General features: G+C 38.2%; 1 protein-coding gene across 1 annotated transcript in view; it reads right to left on the bottom strand.

The window, feature by feature from the left end:
* LOC150077580 (inactive phospholipase C-like protein 1) overlaps positions 1 to 22,898 on the bottom strand; it is a 649,255-nt gene that overhangs the window by 4,241 nt on the left and 622,116 nt on the right. Inside the window, exon 25 of the mRNA XM_090386715.1 lies at positions 20,775 to 20,870. Within this exon, the coding sequence (XP_090242841.1) occupies positions 20,775 to 20,870 (96 nt within the window). The remainder of the gene's footprint in view (positions 1 to 20,774; positions 20,871 to 22,898) is intronic.

The raw sequence follows: 22,898 nt of genomic DNA, 5'->3' as shown, positions 1-22,898 counted from the left end.
AAATCGAGAAAGGAGTTCGACAAGGAGACACAATATCTCCGAAGCTGTTTACTGCTGCCCTTGAGGAAGCTTTCAGAAGATTAGACTGGTCACAGAAAGGAGTCAACGTGAATGGAGAATACCTAAACCATTTACGATTTGCAGATGACATTGTGGTTATAAGCCACGATCCCAAAGAATTAGAGGAAAATCTTAATCAGTTATGCACAGTTAGTAAGGATTTTGGACTAAAGATGAATATGGCTAAAACAAAAGTAATGATGAACAAGTATGCCACGGAAAGGGAAATAATGATTGAAGGAGCAGTAATTGAAAAGGTGGAGTCATATACTTATCTGGGACAAGTTATTAGCTGTAATAATGATAAATGGCTGGAAGTCAAGAGAAGAATAAATTTTGGATGGATAGCATTCAGGAAATATAGTCACATACTGAAGAGCAATATCCCAGTTTGTCTGAAACGTAAAATAATGAACCAATGTATACTCCCCACCATGACTTATGGAAGTGAAACTTGGGCACTCACCAAAAGAATGGAAGAGAAGCTAAGAACTACATAGCGAAGAATGGAACGAATTATATTGGGAATCAGACTGTTAGATAAGAAGAGAAACACATGGATTAGGCAGCAAACTCAAGTAAAGGACATTCTTATCAAAACTAAAGAACTAAAATGGTCCTGGGCAGGACACATAGCTCGAAGACATGATGACAGATGGACTAAGAAAATAACAGAATGGTACCCAAGAGGAGCTAGAAGAAAACCTGGAAGACAAAGGAGGAGATGGATAGATGAAATTCATGAGTTTTTGAGTAGTAAATGGATGGCCAGTGCTCAAAACAGAAGGAACTGGAAAGTTGCTGGAGAGGCCTTCATCCTGCAGTGGATTGAGAATGGCTGATGATGATGATGATGATGATTCTTTTCAGTAAAAACAGTGAGAGCAGTGACCTATCTGGACATGCTACAGCAGTATCTGTTACTCCAGTTTGAAAATCATCAGCTAAATGTGGTGTTCCAGCAAGATGGTGCACTGCCACATTGGGCTCTTATTGTCCGAGAATTTCTTGACATGCATTTTTCTGGGTGTTGGGTTGGGTGTGGTGGACTGATTCCATGGCCTCTGCTCTCACCCGATCTTAAGTGCTTGATTTCTTCTTGTGGAGATACATGAAGGATACTGTGTACAAGACCCTTGTGACCTCCCTTGATGAGCTGAAGCTCAGAATTGTTGCTGCGATCGAAACAGTTACACCGCAAATGCTGGAGAACACTTGGAGTGAAATTGAATATTGCTTGGACATCTTACGTGCCATGGAAGGCACACATGTTGAAGTTGATTAGCATTCTGCAGTATTGATTCTATAGGTAATAAAACTTTTTTAGTTACTCTTTCATATTCTGCAAGCAGTTTTATTTTGTTTTTTCTGGTTAGAAAATTATAGGCCACGAAAACCCTGATAATAATTTAGAATTACCCTGTATATATAAAAGACATCTATAAATTATTCACCTGATTATGAAGCTCAATTAAAATTTGCTGCATTTAATAAAGCAACTCAAAGGATTTCTTATTACACAATCGCACTTCATTAAACTTCCACATGGTACCTTTGGTAGCACATAGAATATCAAGATGGTAGCTGATTTCATTCCAAGTATTTTTAAGCATCTCTTGAGAAATGGAAGTCATCACTGCCTGTTCAATTCAATCTTTTAACTTTGTGACATTAATGTTTTTTTTTCTGCATACACCTTGTCCTTTACACAGCCCCCATACAAGGAAATCCACAGATGTGATATCCAGGGAATGAGACCATTGGTTAGGAAATTTTTTGAGGAAATTGCACATCCACAAGCTCCAGTGTGGTTGTATCCCACCTTGCTGATTGAACACATGTGGCTGCATACCTTCCAGCTGAGATTCAGCATACAATTCGAGCATATCTAGATAATTTGCAGAGTTCAGTGTTTTCATGGAAGAAACATGGCCAAATCATCTAGCTGAAGGAGAGTATTGCAGCAGATGTTTACCTTGGTACTATCAACAATCTGAAAATCCCCACTCAGTTCATGAACATGAACTGAGTAGATTTTCAGATTCCCATATGCAACAATTGTGTCTGTTGATTTTGCCAGACAGATGGAATGTTGCTTTATCACTGAAAATGACATTTTCCCGAAAGTGCTCATCTTCGTCTATAGAGTTGAGAATGTGAACAGCAAATTCCTCTCCTTGTAATTTTTTGTGACGCTTAACTTCCTGGACAATTTGCCCTTTGTAAGCATCAAAGCATCATGTAAGTTTCAATCTCTTGCAAAACCACCCTGTGCAATGCTACTTGTGGTATTTGCAGCTGCAGGCATGCCTGCCAGATAGATTTTTGTAGAACTTCAGGTAAACACTTCCTGAATTTCTGAAACCTTATCTGCAGATACACTAGGCCTACCTGCTCCTGCCTGGTGCAGCACACTGCCAGTTTCTTGAAATTATTTCAACCAATGCCTCATTGATTGTCCTGTAAGATTTTTCTGGAATTCTTGCTGAAAACATCTCTTCACAGTCACCGGAGATTTGGCATCCCACAGCCACAACATACACATTGCTTTCTCCGAATTGTCACCAATTTAATGCTGTACTGTCGTAATGCTTGCTGGGGTCAAGGATGCCCACCACATTAGTAAAAAAAAACTCAGTTGCTTTGATAACTACAGCAAACCATTTTAAGATACCTATTACAATAAAATTTTAATCATGTTTCATAATCAGATGAATAATTTAGAGAGAGAGAGAGCTTGTATATATACATGATGGCTATAATGAGCCAAGTTATAAAATATGGTGTAAGTATATTACCTATAATTCTGTCTTACCTTAATTTCTCCCACCCTTTAAAGGGTGGGGGAAATTAAGGTTTATATATTTAAGAGGCATTTATATGCTCCAGCAGATTCCAAAAAAGATGGAACACTGGTAATTTGGATAGCAGCTTCAGTAATCCCTTGCTAATTGCAGGGGATAAGTTGGGAATACTAAGTTCCCAACAAATGAAATTCAAAGTGGTGGTATTTCACCGGTTGATGATTAAGCCACGATCCCAAAGAAGTAGAGGAAAATCTTAATCAGTTTTGCAGAAAATGGGAGGATTGATAAAAAAACAATAAATACACAGTAAACTTCATTTTAAATTTTATATCCTTATCTCAAATTTGCAGTTGGAAAATCCTTCTCTGTCTGTATTAATACTTCCATGCAAAAGATGTGTGGAAATTAAGTCTGCTGTAATCAACCAAAAATAAAAAAATATTACACACATACCATCATTCCCTCAATTTAATGAACTTCAGAAGTAATGTTTCAGAGGAATGATTCAACTCTTCTTGTCCAAATGAGATCTGATGATATAACTTAGTCTATGGTATTTGATATTTTAAAATATTTTCACAATACATCAGAGAGTATGCATTTTCCTTGCTATCATCTTCCATTTACCAGCAAGTGTGTCAGACAGCAGTGGGGCATCATATAAACTTCCAGTGTTTTGAGGGTACTCAAGGGCTTTTCTGGCTATGGATGAGCTTTCGTGAGTTTCCACTGCCACTATATGACAGCAGAATTTTTTCATAACATCCTAGCAACTTTGCTAATCTATTTTGTATTTCTTTAACAAACCACCCTCTCTATCCATACAGTGTTAGAGTGAGGTTATTGTTTATTTATACATATATATATATATATATATATATATGTATATGTATGCATAGCTGATGTGGGAGGAAGAGACATGGCACAAAAACTGGCAAGACTCTTCACAAAATGCATTAGAAAAGGTGTGATGCCTAAGGAGTGGAATAATGCAACCATAGTTTTGCTGCATAAGAAAGGAGATAAATCAGAAATTGGAAATTATAGACCAATTAGCTTGTTATCCCACATCTACAAGTTGTTCACTAACAGATTAGAAAGAATACTTGATGAGAATCAACCGAAAGAGCAAGCTGGCTTTACGACAGGATTCTCAACTATGGATCACCTTCACTTAATATCACAGCTAATGGAGAAAGAAAATGAATATAAAACACCATTATGCCTGGGATTTGTGAATTATGAAAAGGCATTTGACTACATACAGCATAAGGCAATGTTTTGGACACTGGAAAGACAAGGCAGAGATACCCCATATATTATGATTTTGAAGAAAATATATGAGAACACTACCTCCTTTATTAGACTAGACAAAGACAGTAGCAAATTTAAAATTGTGAAAGGAGTTTGACAAGGGGAGACAATATCTCCAAAGTTGTTTACTGCTGCCCTTGAGGAAGCTTTCAGAAGATTAGACTGGTCGCAGAAAGGAGTCAATGTGAATGGAGAGTACCTAAACCATTTACGATTTGCAGATGACATTGATGATTGATTTTTATTTTTTTTTTATGAAAACCCCAAACACGAAAGGTATCAAAACCTATAGTACTTATTACCGTGCATGGGTTGAAGGAGAAGTATGAGGGGAGGGGGATGCCGGAAACTTTGCTCTGGAGACTAAACATGGGTTTCACCACTTCAAGCCTCCAATAAGCAAAGTGGTGGTATTTCACCGGTTGATGATTAAGCCACGATCCCAAAGAAGTAGAGAAAAATCTTAATCAGTTATGCAGAGTTAGTAAGGATTTTGGACTAAAGATGAATATGGCTAAAACAAAATGAAAGGGATATAATGATTGAAGGAGCAGTAATTGAAAAGGTGGAGTCATATACTTATCTGGGACGTCATTAGCTGACTAATGGTAAGACACAGCACTCTCATGAAGCCAGCAACAAGAATACGAGGCGGATTGACTTTGGAACAAGTAAAAACATGGCCATCAGCAGCACATACTTTGATCATAGAAATATCCGAAAAGTAACATGGACCTCTCCAGATGGGATAACCATAAAACAAACAGATAATGTTTTGATGGACTGGCACCATGGTCAGATGTGATGGACATAAGAGCATGTAGGGAGAGCAGACTCAGATCACTTCATGGTTTGCAACAAGTACAGGCAAAGAACAGTGAACAAAAGCAAAGTTGAATTTAATAAAGAGACTCACTTTAATGCCCAGTTACTTAATAGTAATGAGGCAATTAAGAACAACTATCAAGAAGTTGCACAGAAAAGACTAAGAAACAATTAAGTGTTATAAGAAGGAACTATAGAAACAAAATTATAGAACTATAAAAAACTGGGAAGTAATCCAGAATATAATAAAAGATATGGCTACAGAAGTAATTGGGTACAAAAAGATAGCACTGAGAAATGAAGGGTTTGATTAATGACTACAAAAGAGTATTGGAATAAAGAAACAGTGTGAGAGAAAAGATGTTGCAGAGAAGAACCAGAGAAAACTTCTGCAACAAAAGGAGAGAGGCTAAACAAGAACTATGAAGAAAGAGAATGAGAATAGGAGAAGGGAAAAATATTACAACTGGATGAGATGCATGCAGGGAAGGAAATGCGAAGAATGTATGTTCCAAGAAGCGAGAGAGAGAGAGAATTCCAGACCAGAAAATACCTTTGTAAGGATAAGGATGGCAATGTGTTAGGAGATGAAGGAAAGATATTATTATTATTAGCTATATCGTGCAAGGAAGCCTGAGGCTTGTGCTGCACCAGCCAAAAAAAAATTCCCGAGTTACTCTGAGAGAGAGAGAGAGAGAGAGATGATGATGATATCCAGCTCAGGACCCTTGGTGTGCCAAGCCCATACCAGATGTGAGCCCCTGGGGGTTTGGAAAGATGGGCAGAAGGGTTTTTTGAAGGGTTTCTCAACGTGGAGAGATGGGAAACAATGTATGGAAGGGAGACGGAAATGGAAGAACAATGAGCAAACCAAGAGGAGGACTACAGATAGGAAAAGAATAGGATGAAGATGTAATAAGATTAATGAAAAACAACAGAGTGCCTGGAGAAGATGGTATTCAAGCAGAGCTGATAGTGTATGGATGGGAAGAACTGAAAGAAGAAATACCTAAACTGGTTAAAGAAATCTAGGAAAAGGAAATAAGGCCATAAGAATGGAAGACTGCCATAATATGCCCCATCCACAAAAAAAAAAAATGATGAAACTCTCTGCAGTAACTTTTCAGGCAGGCACTGGCCCTGCTGTCTAGAGAGGAATATCTTTGTTAAATGTCACATAAGATATTTTCAAAGATCTTGGCAAGGAAACTAGAAAAATAATACAAGACAATTAGGGGGCTACAAGTGTGGGAGGGAAATTCAACAGTTGACCACATCTTCACAGTCAGAATGCTATCAGAAAGTTCATCAATTACAAACAAACTTGCGATAGTATCAGTAGGAACAAGTTATTTACAGTAATGAGAGAGTTGAACACACCAACAAAATTCATCAACATCATAAAAATGACCCTCAGCAATATTGGAGCTAAGAAGAAAGGGATGGGACAGTCCTTCAGATAGTTTAGAAAGCTCTCCTTTGAAAGCTTTCTGAACCATCCAAAGGACTTATAATTACCTTATCCTTGCAAAGATGTTTTCTGGTCTGGAATCCTATTTTTATCTCTCTTGCTTCTTGGAACATGCTTTGCATCTCATCCAGTTAAAATATTTTCTTCCTCCATTCTCATTTCTTTCTTCATTGTTCTTGTTTAGCCTCTCTCTCTCCTTTTGTTGCAGAAGTTTTCTCTTCAACATCTCTTCTTAGATAGTTTAGAAACCTGTTCTTGGACTTCCCCCCTTTTTTTTTTTACTAGGCATTCCCTGCCAAAAACCGACATCCTTGCCATATCATACAATACCGTGCTTAGAGACAGATACATGAATCCGCTTATACAGTATACAAGAACTATGAAGCGACACATAAATATGTATTTAAAACACAGATCCAATTAGTCCGGTCCACTAAAAGATGCTCAGGAACTACAACTGCATTAGATAAATTTCTAAATTATCCAAAATGAGAAGAGGATTATGCCAGTGAGATGCCATTTCAACGACTTTGTTCAATTTGAGTCTAGAAGCAGCCATAAGAAAAATAATGATAAACCCAGCAAGCACTTTATTCAGCAAAACAGTGTAGTATATGACTTTTGCTGATGATGTAGCAGTTTTAAGTAGAATAGTGAATTACCTGAAAGAAGTATATAGCAACTGGAAGAGAGAAAGATCACAGTAGCTGGTCCTAGAGATCAACAGTGTTGATTTCTAGGACCAGCTACTTTGATTATGATTAATACCAGAAATAAAGACGGATTTGAAGACAGAGTTTAGAGATGGGAGTAGGAAAAAGTTTTGAGGGAGAGTGCAACAGTTTAAGTATACTTGGTTGATATTATTATGGATGACAACAAAGTCAGGTAAAAGCTAGAATAGCTTCCAGTAACAAGTGTTATTTTGCCTACCAGAAACTACTTAGGTCTTTCAAGTGTATCAAGGAAGTTGAAGTCAACCATTTACAAAATAATAAAACCAGTCATTCCGTATGGAATGACTGGTTTTATTATTTTGTAAATGGTTGACTTCAGAACTAGAGAACTAGATCTGAAGTAAAGAACTAGATCTGGTAAAGGACTTTACAAAACTTTACAAAGAACTAGATAAGGAAAAGAAGATTGTGATCACTGCAGTATATGGAGAGAATGGAAGAGAACAGAGCTATTATAAAAGTCGTGCCAAAACCCTGATGGAAGACAAAGAGAAGGCTCACTAACACAGAAGCAGATCTGAGAAGAATGGGAGTAAGGGGCTGGTGAAGGAAGGCAAGGAGAGAAGAGTGGGCAAACATTGTTCAGAAAGCCAAGGCCTTACAATGGCTGTAGTGCAGGAGAGCAAGTGAGGGGATTTCTGTTTGAATGTCCTATAGATGTTAACTGATTCCTAGTGCTTTGAGAATGATGCTACCACAGACTTTGCTATCTTCAGAAATGTTAAAGCAATGTTTTATTCATAACAATGGCCGTGTTGTCTAGACTTGGCTCTCAAGAGCATTTTAAAAGCTTCACCAGAAATATCTGAACTCAGTCTTGTTTTTCTAACCTGGTTGAATATTCTCAGATACATTTTAACACTTCCTCATAGCAAGGATATGAGGAAGTGTTAAAATGTGACTATTTTAATTTTTCCATTTTAACATTTCCTGATAGCAGAGCTATGAGGAAATGTTAAAATGACAAGCATAACTTGGGATAATTTGTGATTTTCAAGCTTCCTTGTGCACCTGTCATTTGCCCCAACCAAGGAAAAATTTACCTTAATTTTTTCATAACAGCATCTTGCTATATTCTGGCACTGAAACTGACAGAACTGATGCAGCAAAACATTTAGATCCATTTCTTTATTTTTAACAATGTCAAGAAGTACTTGAAACTTTTCCACAAAATATTTCAAATTTGAAAATAATACACTGCCAATTATTAAAAATTGTGCTACCTCAGCATTTATAAGAACATTTGTCAACGTTTGGGAACTTGTGCAGCAATAAAGTACTTCCTCACTGAATAAAAGAACAGAATCTTCTCTTCTTTGAGACTCTCCATGATCTTGGTAGTAAAAATGCTTATGACTATGACAAAGTCAGAATCATCCTTCTGGTTTAATCTACTATGGCAATCACAAATCTTCCACTTCCAAAATGGAAGTGGAAGATTTGAACACTGTTGGTAATGTAATGTAAATTTGCACATAACATTCTTCAATGTACCTCTGAGTACATGGATATAAGGTATGTTGCACTGAAGTGATACATTCAGATATTTTCAAACAGTGACATACATTTAAAAGAAACAAGCAAATTGCTTTATTCAAGCCATAAGAGGGGAATATGAACAGACTTTCTGCAGGAGGGGATAATATGATCCTTGAGGTTGTCACAGACATTCTCTCAGATATGCCAGACAAGCTGTACTTGCTACTTGGGAGTCTAAAACACTGATGGAACTGATATTAGGGTGACATCCAAGTCAAGTGGACCCAATTTCGGCAAAGTCTGGACGGTCTGTGACAGCCAAATCCTCTGTTTGCACCTTCACGATGGTGGGACTGTTAGTAATCCTGGGTTAACTTCCCCCCATGTGCAAGCACATTGTGAGTGACCACAGAGGTTAAGCTGTGGCACCCACACCACACAGAGGAATGCCGCCCCTCTGTGTTACCAGGCAATACTAGGAGGTAGATGACTCTCATCAACCGGTGCAATACCAACACTTCGCTAATAGAGGCTTAAAGTGGTGGAACCCATGTTTAGTCTCCAGAGTTATGTTCCGGTCATCCCTTCCCTTTCTCTTACATTATGCAGTATGATTGACGTGTTTTGAGGTAATGATGAACACGATGTGAGATCCAAACTTCCTTACATTTCGAGGATACACTCTAAAACAGTGTTCACAGGCCTGCCGCTAGTTAGTACATTGGAACAAACCTATTGGTAAATGTCTAGGAGGCTTCCAGATCAGCTAGTGCATAATCATGCTACCTCTACTCTGCCAGATAGCGACTGGAGGGAGTCTGAGTAGTGTGTGTGTGTGTGTGTGCAGGGGGGGGGGCATTGTCGAGGCTACGTTATGCAAGGATCTGGGTATATTCTTACCACGTGTACACCATAGCCAATAATTTCATTACTTCATACAGCATGTCCCCCCCACTTTTTCTTACTATTGAATACACCATGAATTGTCAAACTAATAGAGTAAGCTTATCTGCAAAAAGCTCTAAACCTCCCAAACGCTCCCTAGTTTATTTCACAAATATAGGTTGTCTCAATTCTAATCTCAAGGATGTCCATTTCCACTTTTCTAAACCCCATGTACTTTTTCTGACAGAATCTCAGTTATTGGTTGATTCAACTACTGCTCATCTCAGTTGCCCAAATTATTCACTGTATGATTCCTTTCGCCTCAAAGATGGTAATTGGGCATATGTCCATTCCGATATTCCCTGTCAGAGACACGGTAATTTCGAATCTCCTCTTTTCGATCTTCTCTGGCTTAAAATCTCTCTATCTCATTCTGTCAAATTCATCTATTGTCTCTACTATTCTCCCAACTCCACTTGCAACTTGACTTTCTCCAGTCCAACTTTCCTAATAGCGAGGTAATTTTCCTTGGTGATTTTAATGTTCACAATTCCAGCTGGCTTCCGTTTTCTAGTCACACTGACCCAGCTGGTCGAGATGCTGAGGCTTTTGCAATTACTAATGACCTTGCACAGATTGTTCATTTACCTACAAGAATACCGGACAATCCTAACCAGACAGCCAACACGCTTGATCTTTTTCTCACAAACAACTCTTCTAAGTACACGGTCAAAGTGAGAGGTCCTCTGGCACCTCAGATCACAACTTAGTGATTGTCTCTTCTCCAATGGAGTCTTTATCTCATGGCTATTCCCAACCTCGTATTGTTTGGCATTACAAGAATGGAAATGGGATAACCTGTGAGATTTCTTTTCTTCTTTTCCTTGGTTGGATTACTGTTTCAAAACTTCTGATGTCAACGTTTGCTCAGATCGTGTCAGTGAAATTATTCTTGTAGGAATGGAATCCTGTATTCCACACTGCACTTTAAAATCTCATACTTTATCTAAACCTTGGTTCTCCGATAAATGTGCTAAGGCTGTTCAAGAGAAGAACATTGCATATTGTAATTGGCTTGTTTCCAATTCTTCAGTTTCATTTTCTGCCTACACCAAAGCTCGCAACAATTGTAAAGCAGTAATCAATCAGTCCAAACTAGATTTTGAACAGGCTAAGAGTAGAAAACTTGCTTCTTGCCTTAATGGTAGCCGAGCATTCTGGTCTCTTGCCAAAGCTATTGGCCACAACTTTTACCCATCTCTGCTCCCACTTCTGTCAAAACCAGATGGTTCTGTTGTCACTTCGGCCAAGGATAAACTGCTAGCATCCCATTTTTCTTCCAACTCATGTATTAATGATCTTGGTAAAACACCTCCCATAATTCTCAACATGCTCCAATCAATGCCTCCTGTGGTCTTCCGTCAAAAGGAAGTCAGAAGAATTTTGACAAATCATGATGCTAAGCAAGCTCCAGGTCCTGATGGTATTTCTCCACTCGTTCTCAAAACCTGTGCTCCTGAACTTACTCCTGTTCTTTGCCGCCTTTCTTCACTTTCTTATTCTAAAGGTGTTTTTCCTTCTGCTTGGAAATTTGCTCATATCCACCAGTTCCTAAAAAGGGTAACAAATCCCTCCCATCCAATTATTGTCCCATTGCAATTACTTCTACTCTTTCTAAAGTAATGGAGAAATCAATTAACCGCCAACTCTTAAACTACCTAGAAACCTTCCATCTGATCAATGATCGCCAGTATGGATTCCGTCAGTGTCGATCCACTGGTGATGTTCTGGCTTATGTTACCCATTTATGGACAAATTCAATGGAAAAGTTCAGTGAAACACAAGCAGTTGTTCTTGACATCTCAAAGGCTTTTGATTGTGTTTGGCATAAAGGTATTCTAAACAAGCTTCCATCTTATGTTTACCAACTGTTTTTTGTAATTGTTTATCCAGTTTTCTCTTTGATCGCTCACTGAAGGTGATGGTAGATGGCTCTCTGTCTTCTAACATCTCCACTAATGCTGGTGTCCCCCAAGGTTCAGTTCTTTCCCCAACTCTTTTCCTCTTGTATATTAATGACCTTCTTCCATTGACTGGAAATCCTATCCATAGTTTTGCTGATGATAGCACATTGCATTCCACTTTCCATTTTGAGAAATCTTGCCCTGCTCAATCAGCTTCAACTTCTCAAATATTCACTACCAATTCCTTAAATGCCGATCTCCAGGTAATTCTCCAGTGAGACAAAGACGACTTCGTTGATTTCAATCCTTCTAAAACTCAGTCTTGTCTTATATCTCACAAAAAAGATTCTTCTGCTCCTATGCTTATCTTTGGTGACACTCCGATTTCTAGGCAAAATGATATATATCTTTTGGGGCTTACCCTGACTTCTAATCTCTCTTGGCACAAGCACATTACAAATATTGCTTCCTCTGCATCTAAAAAACTTGGTTTTCTCTTTCGCTCTTGGTGTTACTTTTCTCCCAAACAGCTGTTCACTCTGTACAAATCGCAAATCTGCCCTACCATGGAATATTGTTCCCACATCTGGGGCGGTGTCCCCAAAACTAATCTCAGGCTTCTAGATTCCATTCAGAAGAGGCAGTTAGATTAATTAATGACTCCTTTCTAACAGAGTCTTTCCACTTGCTGTCTCATTGGCGTACTGTTTCTGCTGCATGCCTTTTTTACAGATACTTCCATGGGAACTGTTCTTCTGAATTGGTTTCTATAATTCCCGCTCTCTCTTTCAAAATAGTCCGAACACGTGCTGCCACCAGCCAACATCCATTTACTGTCCAACTTCAAACTCACAGAACCAACTTTTCATCTTCCTTGTTTATTTATTCAACTGTCGTTTTCTGGAACTACCTTCCTTCTTATGTATTTCCTGAAAATTACTGTCTACAGAAGTTCAAGTCTAATGTGAACAAATAACTTCTTTCATCTTCTCAACCTCCAACCCAAGCATGGTACTAAATACTATAGGTTCTAATACCTCTTGTGTTTGGGGTTTTCATTAAAAAAAAAAAAAGAAAGAAAAATAATTCTTGCTTAGAATTATTTGCTTGCTCGGCCTGTTAGGATTACTTTCACTAGGAGTTTGCAGTTCAAAAGTTATTATTATTTTTTTTTTGGGGAGTTCATTAATTTCCTTTTTCAAAACTTGCCTGGATCGTGAACTTGTCTTAGGCAGGAATCAGTACCACTGACTAATGATCGCTTGTACTTTTTAGAGTTAGGATAACTCTGAGAAGTGTTTATATGGCTTTTCTTACCACTTCTAATCTCTTCTTTAAATGTCAATTGTATGCTAAGTTTTCCTTTCAGCAATTTGGTTGGTATCGGTGCAATTTATGTGATGGCAAAAGATGTAAATGAAGAAGAAGAATGCCAATGCTCAGTCAGCTACAAAAACCATGGTAAACTTCTTTCTCACTATTTGCTCAACAAAGAATGTGTGAAATTGGTCAGTCATCTGTTGACAAGATTTCTCATCATACATTCAGTCAGCAGTATGACACCAACTCTTTCATATGGAATGAATGTAAAACTGCCGCTTTGCCCTACTGTATCTTAATAAACTTGTAAACGGCCTATGTCAATGGTTGACAAAGTGATGTGTCTACTTTTTACCAATGGAAAATGAGAATATCTATCATTTGTTTCTGTTTGTGGGGTCATTGCTCTCTAAACAGCACGTGGGTAAATAGAATCATAAAGGAACTTAAATACAAGGTTTATCATTCAATGTTCCTACAAATTTTTTGTGAGGTTGACCCAGATAAAAGATTGGAATTTGCTAAATGGTTTCTAGCCATGAGTGTTGACAAACCCAGATACTGTTGACGATGTTTTGTGGACTGGTGAAGCCATATTTAAGCTGAATGGAACTGCAACTGCCCTAACTGTTTATTAACTTCTCTTAATAATCCTCATTTATTCTTTAATAAAGATTTAAACACTCCTCGTGACACTCTGGGTTGGATTTTGGACAGGTGTTCTTGGACTTTTTTTCTTTGAGGGAACCATGACAGGAGAAAGCTACACGAGGCTGCTAAAAGATAAAACCTTTCCATTAATGCAGTCCAAAATCAATTTTCAGCATTGCCTTTTTATGCAGGATGGAGCACCAGCTTGCCCTGCAACTGGCTGTGATTGCATAGTAAACAGACGACCACGATTTCTTAGATGAAAAGTTTCCAGGCTGATGGATCAATGCCAGAGTTCCACTGAATGGCTACTGTGCTCTCAAGATTTAACACACTAATTATTTTTTGTGGAGTTTCTTAAAGGATAAAGTGGTTAGTAATAATCACCAGTCTGTGCTGAAGTTTTAGCAATCAACAGTTAGAGAATTTGAGAATATTTCTATGGAAATGTGCACAAAACATTACAATTTTGTAAAGACCAAAATGGCAGCAATATTGAACAAATGTTTTTTTTTTTTTTTTTAAGTTTATGCATGCTATTTCTAATTTGGTAGTGTTGATTAAAATAGTGTTGTTTTTACAGTCAAACATGTTTCATTATTTATGAGACCACCATATACTATTATGGTATATGATGGGTGTGTGTGTGTACAAAAATGATTACTTTAGTGCTAAACTATATCACCAGAAAGTACCAACCAGATTCCCCTTTAATCTCACCAGACGGTCAGTCTCAAACACCCAGAAAGCAATTTATTCTAGCAGTCAACATCTCGAACAAATGGAAACTTACTAAGGTTTCCAGTCTATACTTTATATTTATGTCCCCATTTATTTCTCATTTCGATGAGAACATTCTGGGTGTGTGAGACTGACAGTCTGGTGAGATAAGGGGAATTTGGTTGGTACTTTCTAGTGATATAGTTTAGTACTAAAGTAATCGTACTAAACGATTACTTTAGTATCGCCCTCCAAGGTGCCTTTGCTTCCAAGCTCTGTAGATTAGTTGTTTAGCATTTTTGTGACACACTAATATTTAAGGGGCTTCAATGCCAAAGCAAATAGTATAATAAAAAGTTTGTTAATGTATGCGGTGTATTACATTTCAGGTACATTTGATTTTTTATTCTTAAATTAATTCAAGTTAATATGGTTATCTCTTAAATTAATATGGTTATCTCCTTATCAAATAATAATTACTAAGATTATAACTTTATAGAATACTCGAATAAAGCTCTATAGTTTTACATTGTCTAAATTTAGCCATTCAATTTAATTACAACTGTATGATATTTATTACTCTTCTCCAATATGCTTTTAAGTCTTTTCTTTCTATATATAAATATATATATATATATATATATATATATATATATATAATCCAATTAATCCAAAAGTTAAATAGGCTGAAATTAATAAAAATATATATTAAAAATAAATAAGAAAAGTAGTAGGAAAGCTAACATCAGTGGCAGCAGCAAAGCACAATATACTACATGTTGCTTATAATAAGCTAAATTAAAATAGGATATTTTTCAGCAGCATGGTAAACTAGTAGAGTGAAAAAGAACTTAACCAAATAAAATAACATAACAATAACAGAAAAAAATATATAGGGGGTAAAGAAGAAGAGGGTAGTGTTGAAGCAACGTTCCTAAAATAATTTAGAAAATTAAGCCAATTAAAAGAAATTTAGAAATTAATAGAAACTAAGTCCTATGCACAGGCACTTAGGACACAGATCCTAGACAAAGACCTAAACCAACAAAAATCCAATCAAGCCAAGTGGGGGGGGAACCCTACTTACACAAAGAAAGAAAAGAACTAAAACAAAGAAGGGCACCTTATTATACTGTGACCAACCAATAGTGCAGAGCTAACCAGTAGCAAGACTGTGCATAAGGCAGTAATGTACCTGGCAATACAAGGAATATAAAGGTTAATAAATCATTGAGGAAAATTAGGAAATCTGGAGAAATTAATAGAAAGTGTTTTAGCAATTTCGATTTTTAAACCAGAGTTCCTAATTTTCATCAAAAACCACTCAGAGGTGTTAAAACTGGGTTTAAAGGCAGAATGCCCCAAAACAGTAGGCCCCTCATTTTATTTGATGTTGAGAAAGGCAACCCTCTCAAAGCCTTAATGGAAGACTTATAATATAAGAACTTTGAAGGTCACCGGACTATAGATGAATTTGCACAGGCAAATTTGCATCAGGTGCACAACCAAGGCTAAATAACCTGCAATTGACCAAGCACACTTCTTTATTACTGAGAAGGAATATTACAGTGCCCTCAAACAGTATGCAAAATCCAAATTTGAGATCAGAAGGAACAATAAGAGGTGATACACTAATCACACCACTCAGCCAGCTGGAACTGGTAATAATAATTACGCTATATCATACAGGTTTCTTAATATGCTAGACTGATCCATTCTCCCAGACATGACTTCACTGTATTTGTAACTTTACTCTGCTTGACTTGAGGCCCTGTTCAGCATGAATGTTGTGTACCACCTGCAGTTAAACTGGCAAAGGCTGAGTGCATGGCGGCAGGTGTTCCACAAGTGGCTGAATGTGCTGAGAAACTGTTGATGTTCATGTGTGTGTGAAATTAATGTGTGTGTTGTATACATGTGTGTGTGTGACTAGGTCACTTGAGAAACAACAAGAAAGAATACTTTCTTGTAAATGAAAGAATACTGTATGTGAAATAAATGTATGGCACACTCACCTTAAGTGTAGTACCAACTATGTGGTACTACACTTAAGGTGGTAGAAAATGAAAAAGACCTGGGAGTAATTGTGCAGGCAGATATGAAGTTTTCTGAGCAATGCAGACAGGCTGCCAGGGCAGGTCATGGGGTTTTGTCAATGATATATAGGAATTTTGATAGCAGGGAAAAGGAGGTGATTATCCCTCTGTATAAGGCAATGGTCAGGCCACGCCTTGAGTACTGCGTACAGGTCTGGAGGCCTCATTTTAGGAAGGATGTAGATTTACTTGAGCATGTACAGAGAAGGGCAACAAGATTGGTGAGGGGAATGAAGGGATCCTCTTATCAAGAGAGGCTTAAGTTCTGCAAATTGCAGTGGCTGGAGACTAGGCACCTGCACGGTGATCTGATTGAGGTGTATAAGGCCTTGAATGGGTTCAGCACGCTGAATTCTGATGGGATCCTTCCACTTGTTCAGATTACGAACCTAAGGGGGCATAAATTCAAATTAAAAAAAACAGATGTAGATTAGATGTGCAGAAATTTGCCTTTAGCCAGAGGGTGGTTAATTGCTGGAACAAACTTCCATCTGTCGTTGCGGAAGTTGATAGGTTGAATAAATTTAAGGAGGAACTGGACAGGCATTTGGAGGGAATGGTGTGATTTTTTTTTTTTTTTTTTTGGCTGATGCTGCATAAGCTCATACATTTGCTTTCTTGCATCACATGCCACTACTACTACTACTACTACCTGCTGAAATACTGTATGGCACACTCACCTGCTGATAACTGCAGGTGAGTGTGCCAGGTAAATAAATGTGGGAGTGCAAATGTCTCTTGTGTGCTTGAGTTCTGACTGTCTCTATATGTACTTGTGTGTGTGTGTGGGGGGGGGGGGATTCCTCATGTTGTATAAGCTGCAGTGACTCATTCTGTCCTGGTTGGCTGCCTGGGGCCCTCATGCTGAGAACTGCAATTACTGGCAGGCAATAAATTGAATTGCACAGTGGTTCTCTTCTACCAAATGTTATTGTATCTTGGTCCAAAGATCCCTGCCATATCATCACTAACCTATAAAAACACAGACGTGACTACCTGAAATGACTCCAAGACTTTGAACTAGTGACCACCTGAAGTAGAGACAACACATGAATATGGTGAACTGGACCTGACTTCTGGACTCGGACCTCCACTGGACTAACGCAAAGATGAAGATTGCAACTTGGACTAGGACCTCCACTGGACTAACTCCAGTGAAGATTGCATCTTATGATGCCATACAGCCATATGCGCCCCGGCTAGACACTTTTGCCTAGCCTGCTTTTTACTCCTCTTTCCCTGGCAGGGGGGATGGCTTGCTGTCTCTCCCCCTCCCGCCACCCCTTTTTCTCCACTATTTCAACAGGGGGGTCATCTTCCCTATCGACTCCTTACTTCCAATTTCCAACCCCCCAGTCTTCCGCTTCTCCTTTCCTCTTACAAGCTTCTCATTTCTTTCCTCTTACATAGCACCTGCCCCACACACATCCAAATTTAAAACACCAAAATTCATGCCCAACCTATTAGGAAATCTCATCATTTATAGCGCATATCCCTTATAGCCCCTCTAAACAGCATATAATATACCATCTGTGCCCAAAAGAAAAGATTTTTTTTTTTTTTTAGGTCCTAGCTACTGAAAATCTCAGGAAAGTAAATGGCGGGATCTGGCAGAGCAAACTTTAAGGGAACACCTGGCTGGCCTCCACGTGGCGGAGTACGTATATGTCAGGTCCCATCAGGGGCCTGGCGGCTAACAAGCCAGATGAACAAGCAGCACAACATTTTACACAATACATGACCAACACACTTTTAAAGCTCTGGCTTTGACAGCATACTGTCCTCGATACAAAGAACATATGCGGAGATGGGGTAAATCCCTGGTGCCGTTAGACCCGAAAATACTCTGTACCATGGTCTCCTCCCCACAGTTAAGTATGTCTGAGAGGACCTCTGGTTTCTTCGCGTCCCTGCAGCTTCCCAGGCAGACGAAGTTGTGTATGTGTTGGGCAGCTACTATTAGGACAGCAGATACAGCCCCTTTGGTATAGGTTTTTTACTAGGTGGTGTTGCCTGTGTGTAGGGGAGTGTTAGTGTGGTGTCTTGCTGGGCAGAGGAGTGGAAACGAATGTGAAAGAATGCTGAATGATTGAGAATATCCAGTTAAATGTGCACTCCTGAATGTGTGTGTGTGTGCGTACGTTATTCATATTATTGTGTTGTGGCCTTTATATCCAGGATGCACTGTCTGGTCCACAAGTAAGAGGGAATATGTGCAAATGGTGAGTGAAAACATGTGACTGTGACTGTATCTGTGTGTCTGTTTTTGAGCACCAGAATTATGTAATAAAAAAGTGTGTTGTGTACATGTAGGCATGACATGTTTCCCCCCCTGACTTGACTGCAGTGTTGGTAACCCACCTGGAAAATTCACTCCCCCCCACCTGCCTCTGCTGATGCCATGCTGTTTTCTTTTCTCAGGCAGCACAGCATGGGACACTGGCTTCAGCTGGTCTAGCCAGTGTGGGATGTAAGGGCTCTAACAAAAATGCCTAGATGGTGACCAAACCCCACAGAGGGCTAGGAGGCCTATAATTTTTTTTATTTTCTTCTCAAAAGATATATCTTCAGTTTTGAGTTTCTTTGTTGAGGTGACTTTATCCATGTCATCAGCACCTTCTTGGGATCCCAGAAGAAGAGTTTATATCAGGACTCACGAGTCATTTTATTTCTTTTAGTGCCTGGGCTCCCCACTAACCATGGAACCCAAAAGGTACATCCATTATCCAGCAAGCAATAAATGTGCTTGGAAGTGGGATGCCAGGGCTACTCAGAGTATGCTGTTGTTGTTATTTGGTTTTTAGGAGCATTAGCAACTAAGGCCATATTGCTCTGGGGACATGCGGTGGTCATTCCCTGACCTTGCCGCATCCTCTGTATTTGGTGGTCATGGGCTCGAACCCCAGTCTAATCAAAAAGTGTGTGCTACGCACTGCTGCTCCTGCCCACCTCGCTACGGAGGTGCCCTCTCAGAGTATGCCTACCTTTGTCAACTCCATGAGGTATGGTCATGGCATTGACACAATTGACCCTTGCAGGAAAATTCATTAGCTGACTGATACTGGGTGAGCCACCTCAAGACCATCCATCTTGTTGAAGCAGGGGCCAGAGTGGGGGTTCCCCTCAACCAGCAGATCTCACTTTCTGAAATTCTATGAGTTGCAGTGCATGGCAAACATATCCTAGAATCTGAACCTAGAATGTGGGCATTGGCTCCCAGTGATGCTAGTCTGATGATCCAGTAGCATCATTGGGAAGTCCTCTCATCACATACAGTGCCCACGTTGTGGAGGCCAGGATGGTTAATGACAGTAATCTGGGTATGCTATTCCAACGGGGTCTAGATAAATTGGACAGATGGGCTGAAATATAGCAAATGAAGTTAAAAATTGTTAAATGTAATGTACTGTATTTGGGTAATGCCAAACTTAAGGTAGTGGAGAACGAAAAAGATCCAAGGGAAACTGCATAGTCCGAAATTAAGTTCTCTAAGCAGAGCAGAAAGGCTTATAGGACTCAATGGGTTCTGTAAATGATAATACAGGAATTTTGCCAGGGTGTTTATTCCACTGTATATGGCAATGGTTAGGCCATACCTTTAGCGATGCATAAAGGTCCAAAGGCTTCACTGGGGGGGGGGACAATCCATTGGAACGGGTACAGAATAGAGTAACAAGCTTAATCAAGGACACAAAAGGGTATTCTTACCAAGAAAGACTTCAGATCTCCAAATTGTAGAACCACTTGCAGAGAAATCTGATTGAAGTGTTTAAGGCTTTAAATGATTAAATTAAATGCAACTGATATTTCACAGATAAAACACAAGGTGCTATAAATTTAAAGTGAAGAAGTATAGTTCAAGATAGATATGTGGAAATTTTATTTTATACAAAAAGTCACTGATTATTGGAATAATCAATAACTTTAGTTAGTTCTATAGCAAGTAAACAGTGTTAGTAAAGAGTAAACTTCTGCCTCGTGTTATAGAATTAGGTATTTCATATAAAAAAACAAATTAAAGAAGGACTGGACAAATTACTAAAAGAGATGGGTGGATAAATGAAGGGGATTTTTCTTTTTTTTATGGATAGTGTTTAATCTTGCTGATTTACATTATTTTGTTAACTCTAATTTAACATTTTGTTAACAGAATTATTTTCATGATCTTTTTTCTCTTAATTTATAGCTTGCACTCAAACAACGAGTTAGAAACTAATGACACTGGCAGTCATGACTATCAAGAATATATGAATGACCATGAATAACAGCAACCACAATTTTCATAAATACAGACACATCATGAGTTAAAAATTTATCAATAGCAATGGAAATCCGACACCACAGTGAGCCCTACACTTAGTGAGTTCCTACATTATAATTAATTTGGCAGACCACCCATATAAAGTTGCTGACCCCTGCACTAAACTTAAAATTTATATACATACCTGTTCTATAGCACGTAAACAGTCCTGTCTTGTAATTCTTAAAAGGTCTATTTGGGACTGTAAGATACTCATGTTCCAGAGAAAGTTCTCAATGGCCTAAAATTTTAAATATTATTGCTTTCAGTATGCCGCAGAAAGTCATTGATTACAATACATTATAATCTTACCTTACAATACTACAAACATAAAAAGAGCAGCAGGAAATTAAGTATGAATTAAAATACAGAATAGGTAGTGGTATTTTAGCAGTATTTTATTACCAATATTTTATTTCCTTTTACAATAGTAAGTGGTTTACTTCTCATAAAATGAAAGTTTTTGAGATAAAGAGTAAGTTGTAAAATAATGGTGCAATAAGTATGACGACCAGTACGAAAGTAATGCCTCCTAATTTTTTGCTTTCAAATGTGGTACTGTAGATCATTTCGCATGTCACTGAGTGGTGCTATGATCGGTCTAGTGAGTGCAGCACACGGATAGTTCAAAATGGTGGATGTTACAGATATATGTATCAAGCAAAGAGTAGCGAGTTCTTTCACACATAGTCACAGGTGTCACCATGCAAGAAGTTCAAAAGACAGCCTTCTGTTGATAAAGTCATGGTGACAGTGTTTTGGGACAAAGATGAGGTCTTGCTTGTGGACTTCTTAGAGCGTGGCAGCACAATCAACTCAGATCGATATCAGGAAACTTTGAAAAAGTTGAAAGTCCGCATCTATAGAGTTCAACTGGACAAAAACCTTAATTTGTTCTTCTCCATGACAATGCACGACCCCACACCAGTCTATGCATGATGGAGGCCATTGCAAAACTGGGGTGCATTGATCCTCCTCACCTCTCTTATAGCCTGGATCTTGCACCTTCCGACTATCACCTCTTTGGCCCACTGAAGGATTCACTCCACAGAACCCATTTTGCGGACAAAGACCAGCTAAAGCACGGTGTTCACAAAAAGCCCTCCAGATTAAGAGTAGGACTTTTACAGGATTGGAATATGTCTGACTCAGAGATGGCGGAAGTGATAAAAAATGATGGTGACTTTGTGGAAAAATAACAGTGTATTTATTAATGATTGAGGATTAATTGATGTAAAAGGCATAGTTGTAGGAATTAAATTTTCTGTGGAAAAAATAGGAGGCATTACTTTGGTTTCTTAGCATGTACTGCTCCTCATACATGCAGTCAGACACATTTATTTTTTTAATGGTTAAAAATTTCTAAATAAAAATATTTTATTCCAATTTTATTTGTGTTTAGAAATTTATCTTTATATTGACACTAACAGATTAATGAAGTATCCATCTAAAAGAGTAACTACAGTTGAGTCTGTTTATAAAGTCATTTACAACACAAACAAATTTCAATTCCTCTTGATTTAGACTGATTTCAATTATTTTTTATGGATACTACCTTTAATAAATTACCAAAAATAGCATCTAGATCATATGTAGTTTTCAATATTCTCTTGAAAGGGGATCCAGATTTGAACCTGAAGAAATTTTGCTTCAAGCAGAAGGCATCATTGAGTTCAAGGTTACTAATCTAATATTAAAAATAGCAAGAGCTTCTTTTTTAACTTAGGAAGAAGCTATTGCTATTTTTAATATTAGAGATTAGTAAGACACTGATTAGCAGCCATCAGGCCATAGTTAGTGTCAGTTCAGAATTGGATAATCGTAAGGCAGAATTCCTAGCAACACGAACAAACAAATAAAGCCAGAAAAACTGCAGTGGCTAAATAAACAGATCCTCCATTGGTAAATCACAGGAAATGCAGCACAAAGAGTTCTAAAAGCTACAGATAAAATACAGATGAGAAGAAATTTGAACTTTTGTTTTGTTGTTGAGAACTAAAAAAGCCATGTATTTTCAATTTTCAAGCAGAAGGTTACACAAAGATAGTCATATATTGGAAGGTTGAATAATTTTGAGAGTTAATAAAGAGTAAGTCTAGCATTGGGAAACATATTGTAAGTCAGTCATCACACAAGTTTGAGCACAGATAGAAGCATATGCACATGGGAAAGAAAGTGTATACAGGATGGAGCGAGAGAGAGTGAGGAGGGGGGCAACTGAAGTCAACAAAAACTGGTATTAATATAGAATGGCAGAAAGTTTTAGACT

Source organism: Mastigoproctus giganteus, chromosome 12 (genome assembly GCF_048544385.1).
Source record: "Mastigoproctus giganteus isolate SK-2022 chromosome 12, ASM4854438v1, whole genome shotgun sequence".
Lineage (NCBI taxonomy): Eukaryota > Metazoa > Arthropoda > Arachnida > Uropygi > Thelyphonidae > Mastigoproctus > Mastigoproctus giganteus.
The sequence above is the reverse complement of the archived record's forward strand: the minus strand, read 5'-3'. Positions and strand labels throughout refer to the sequence as shown.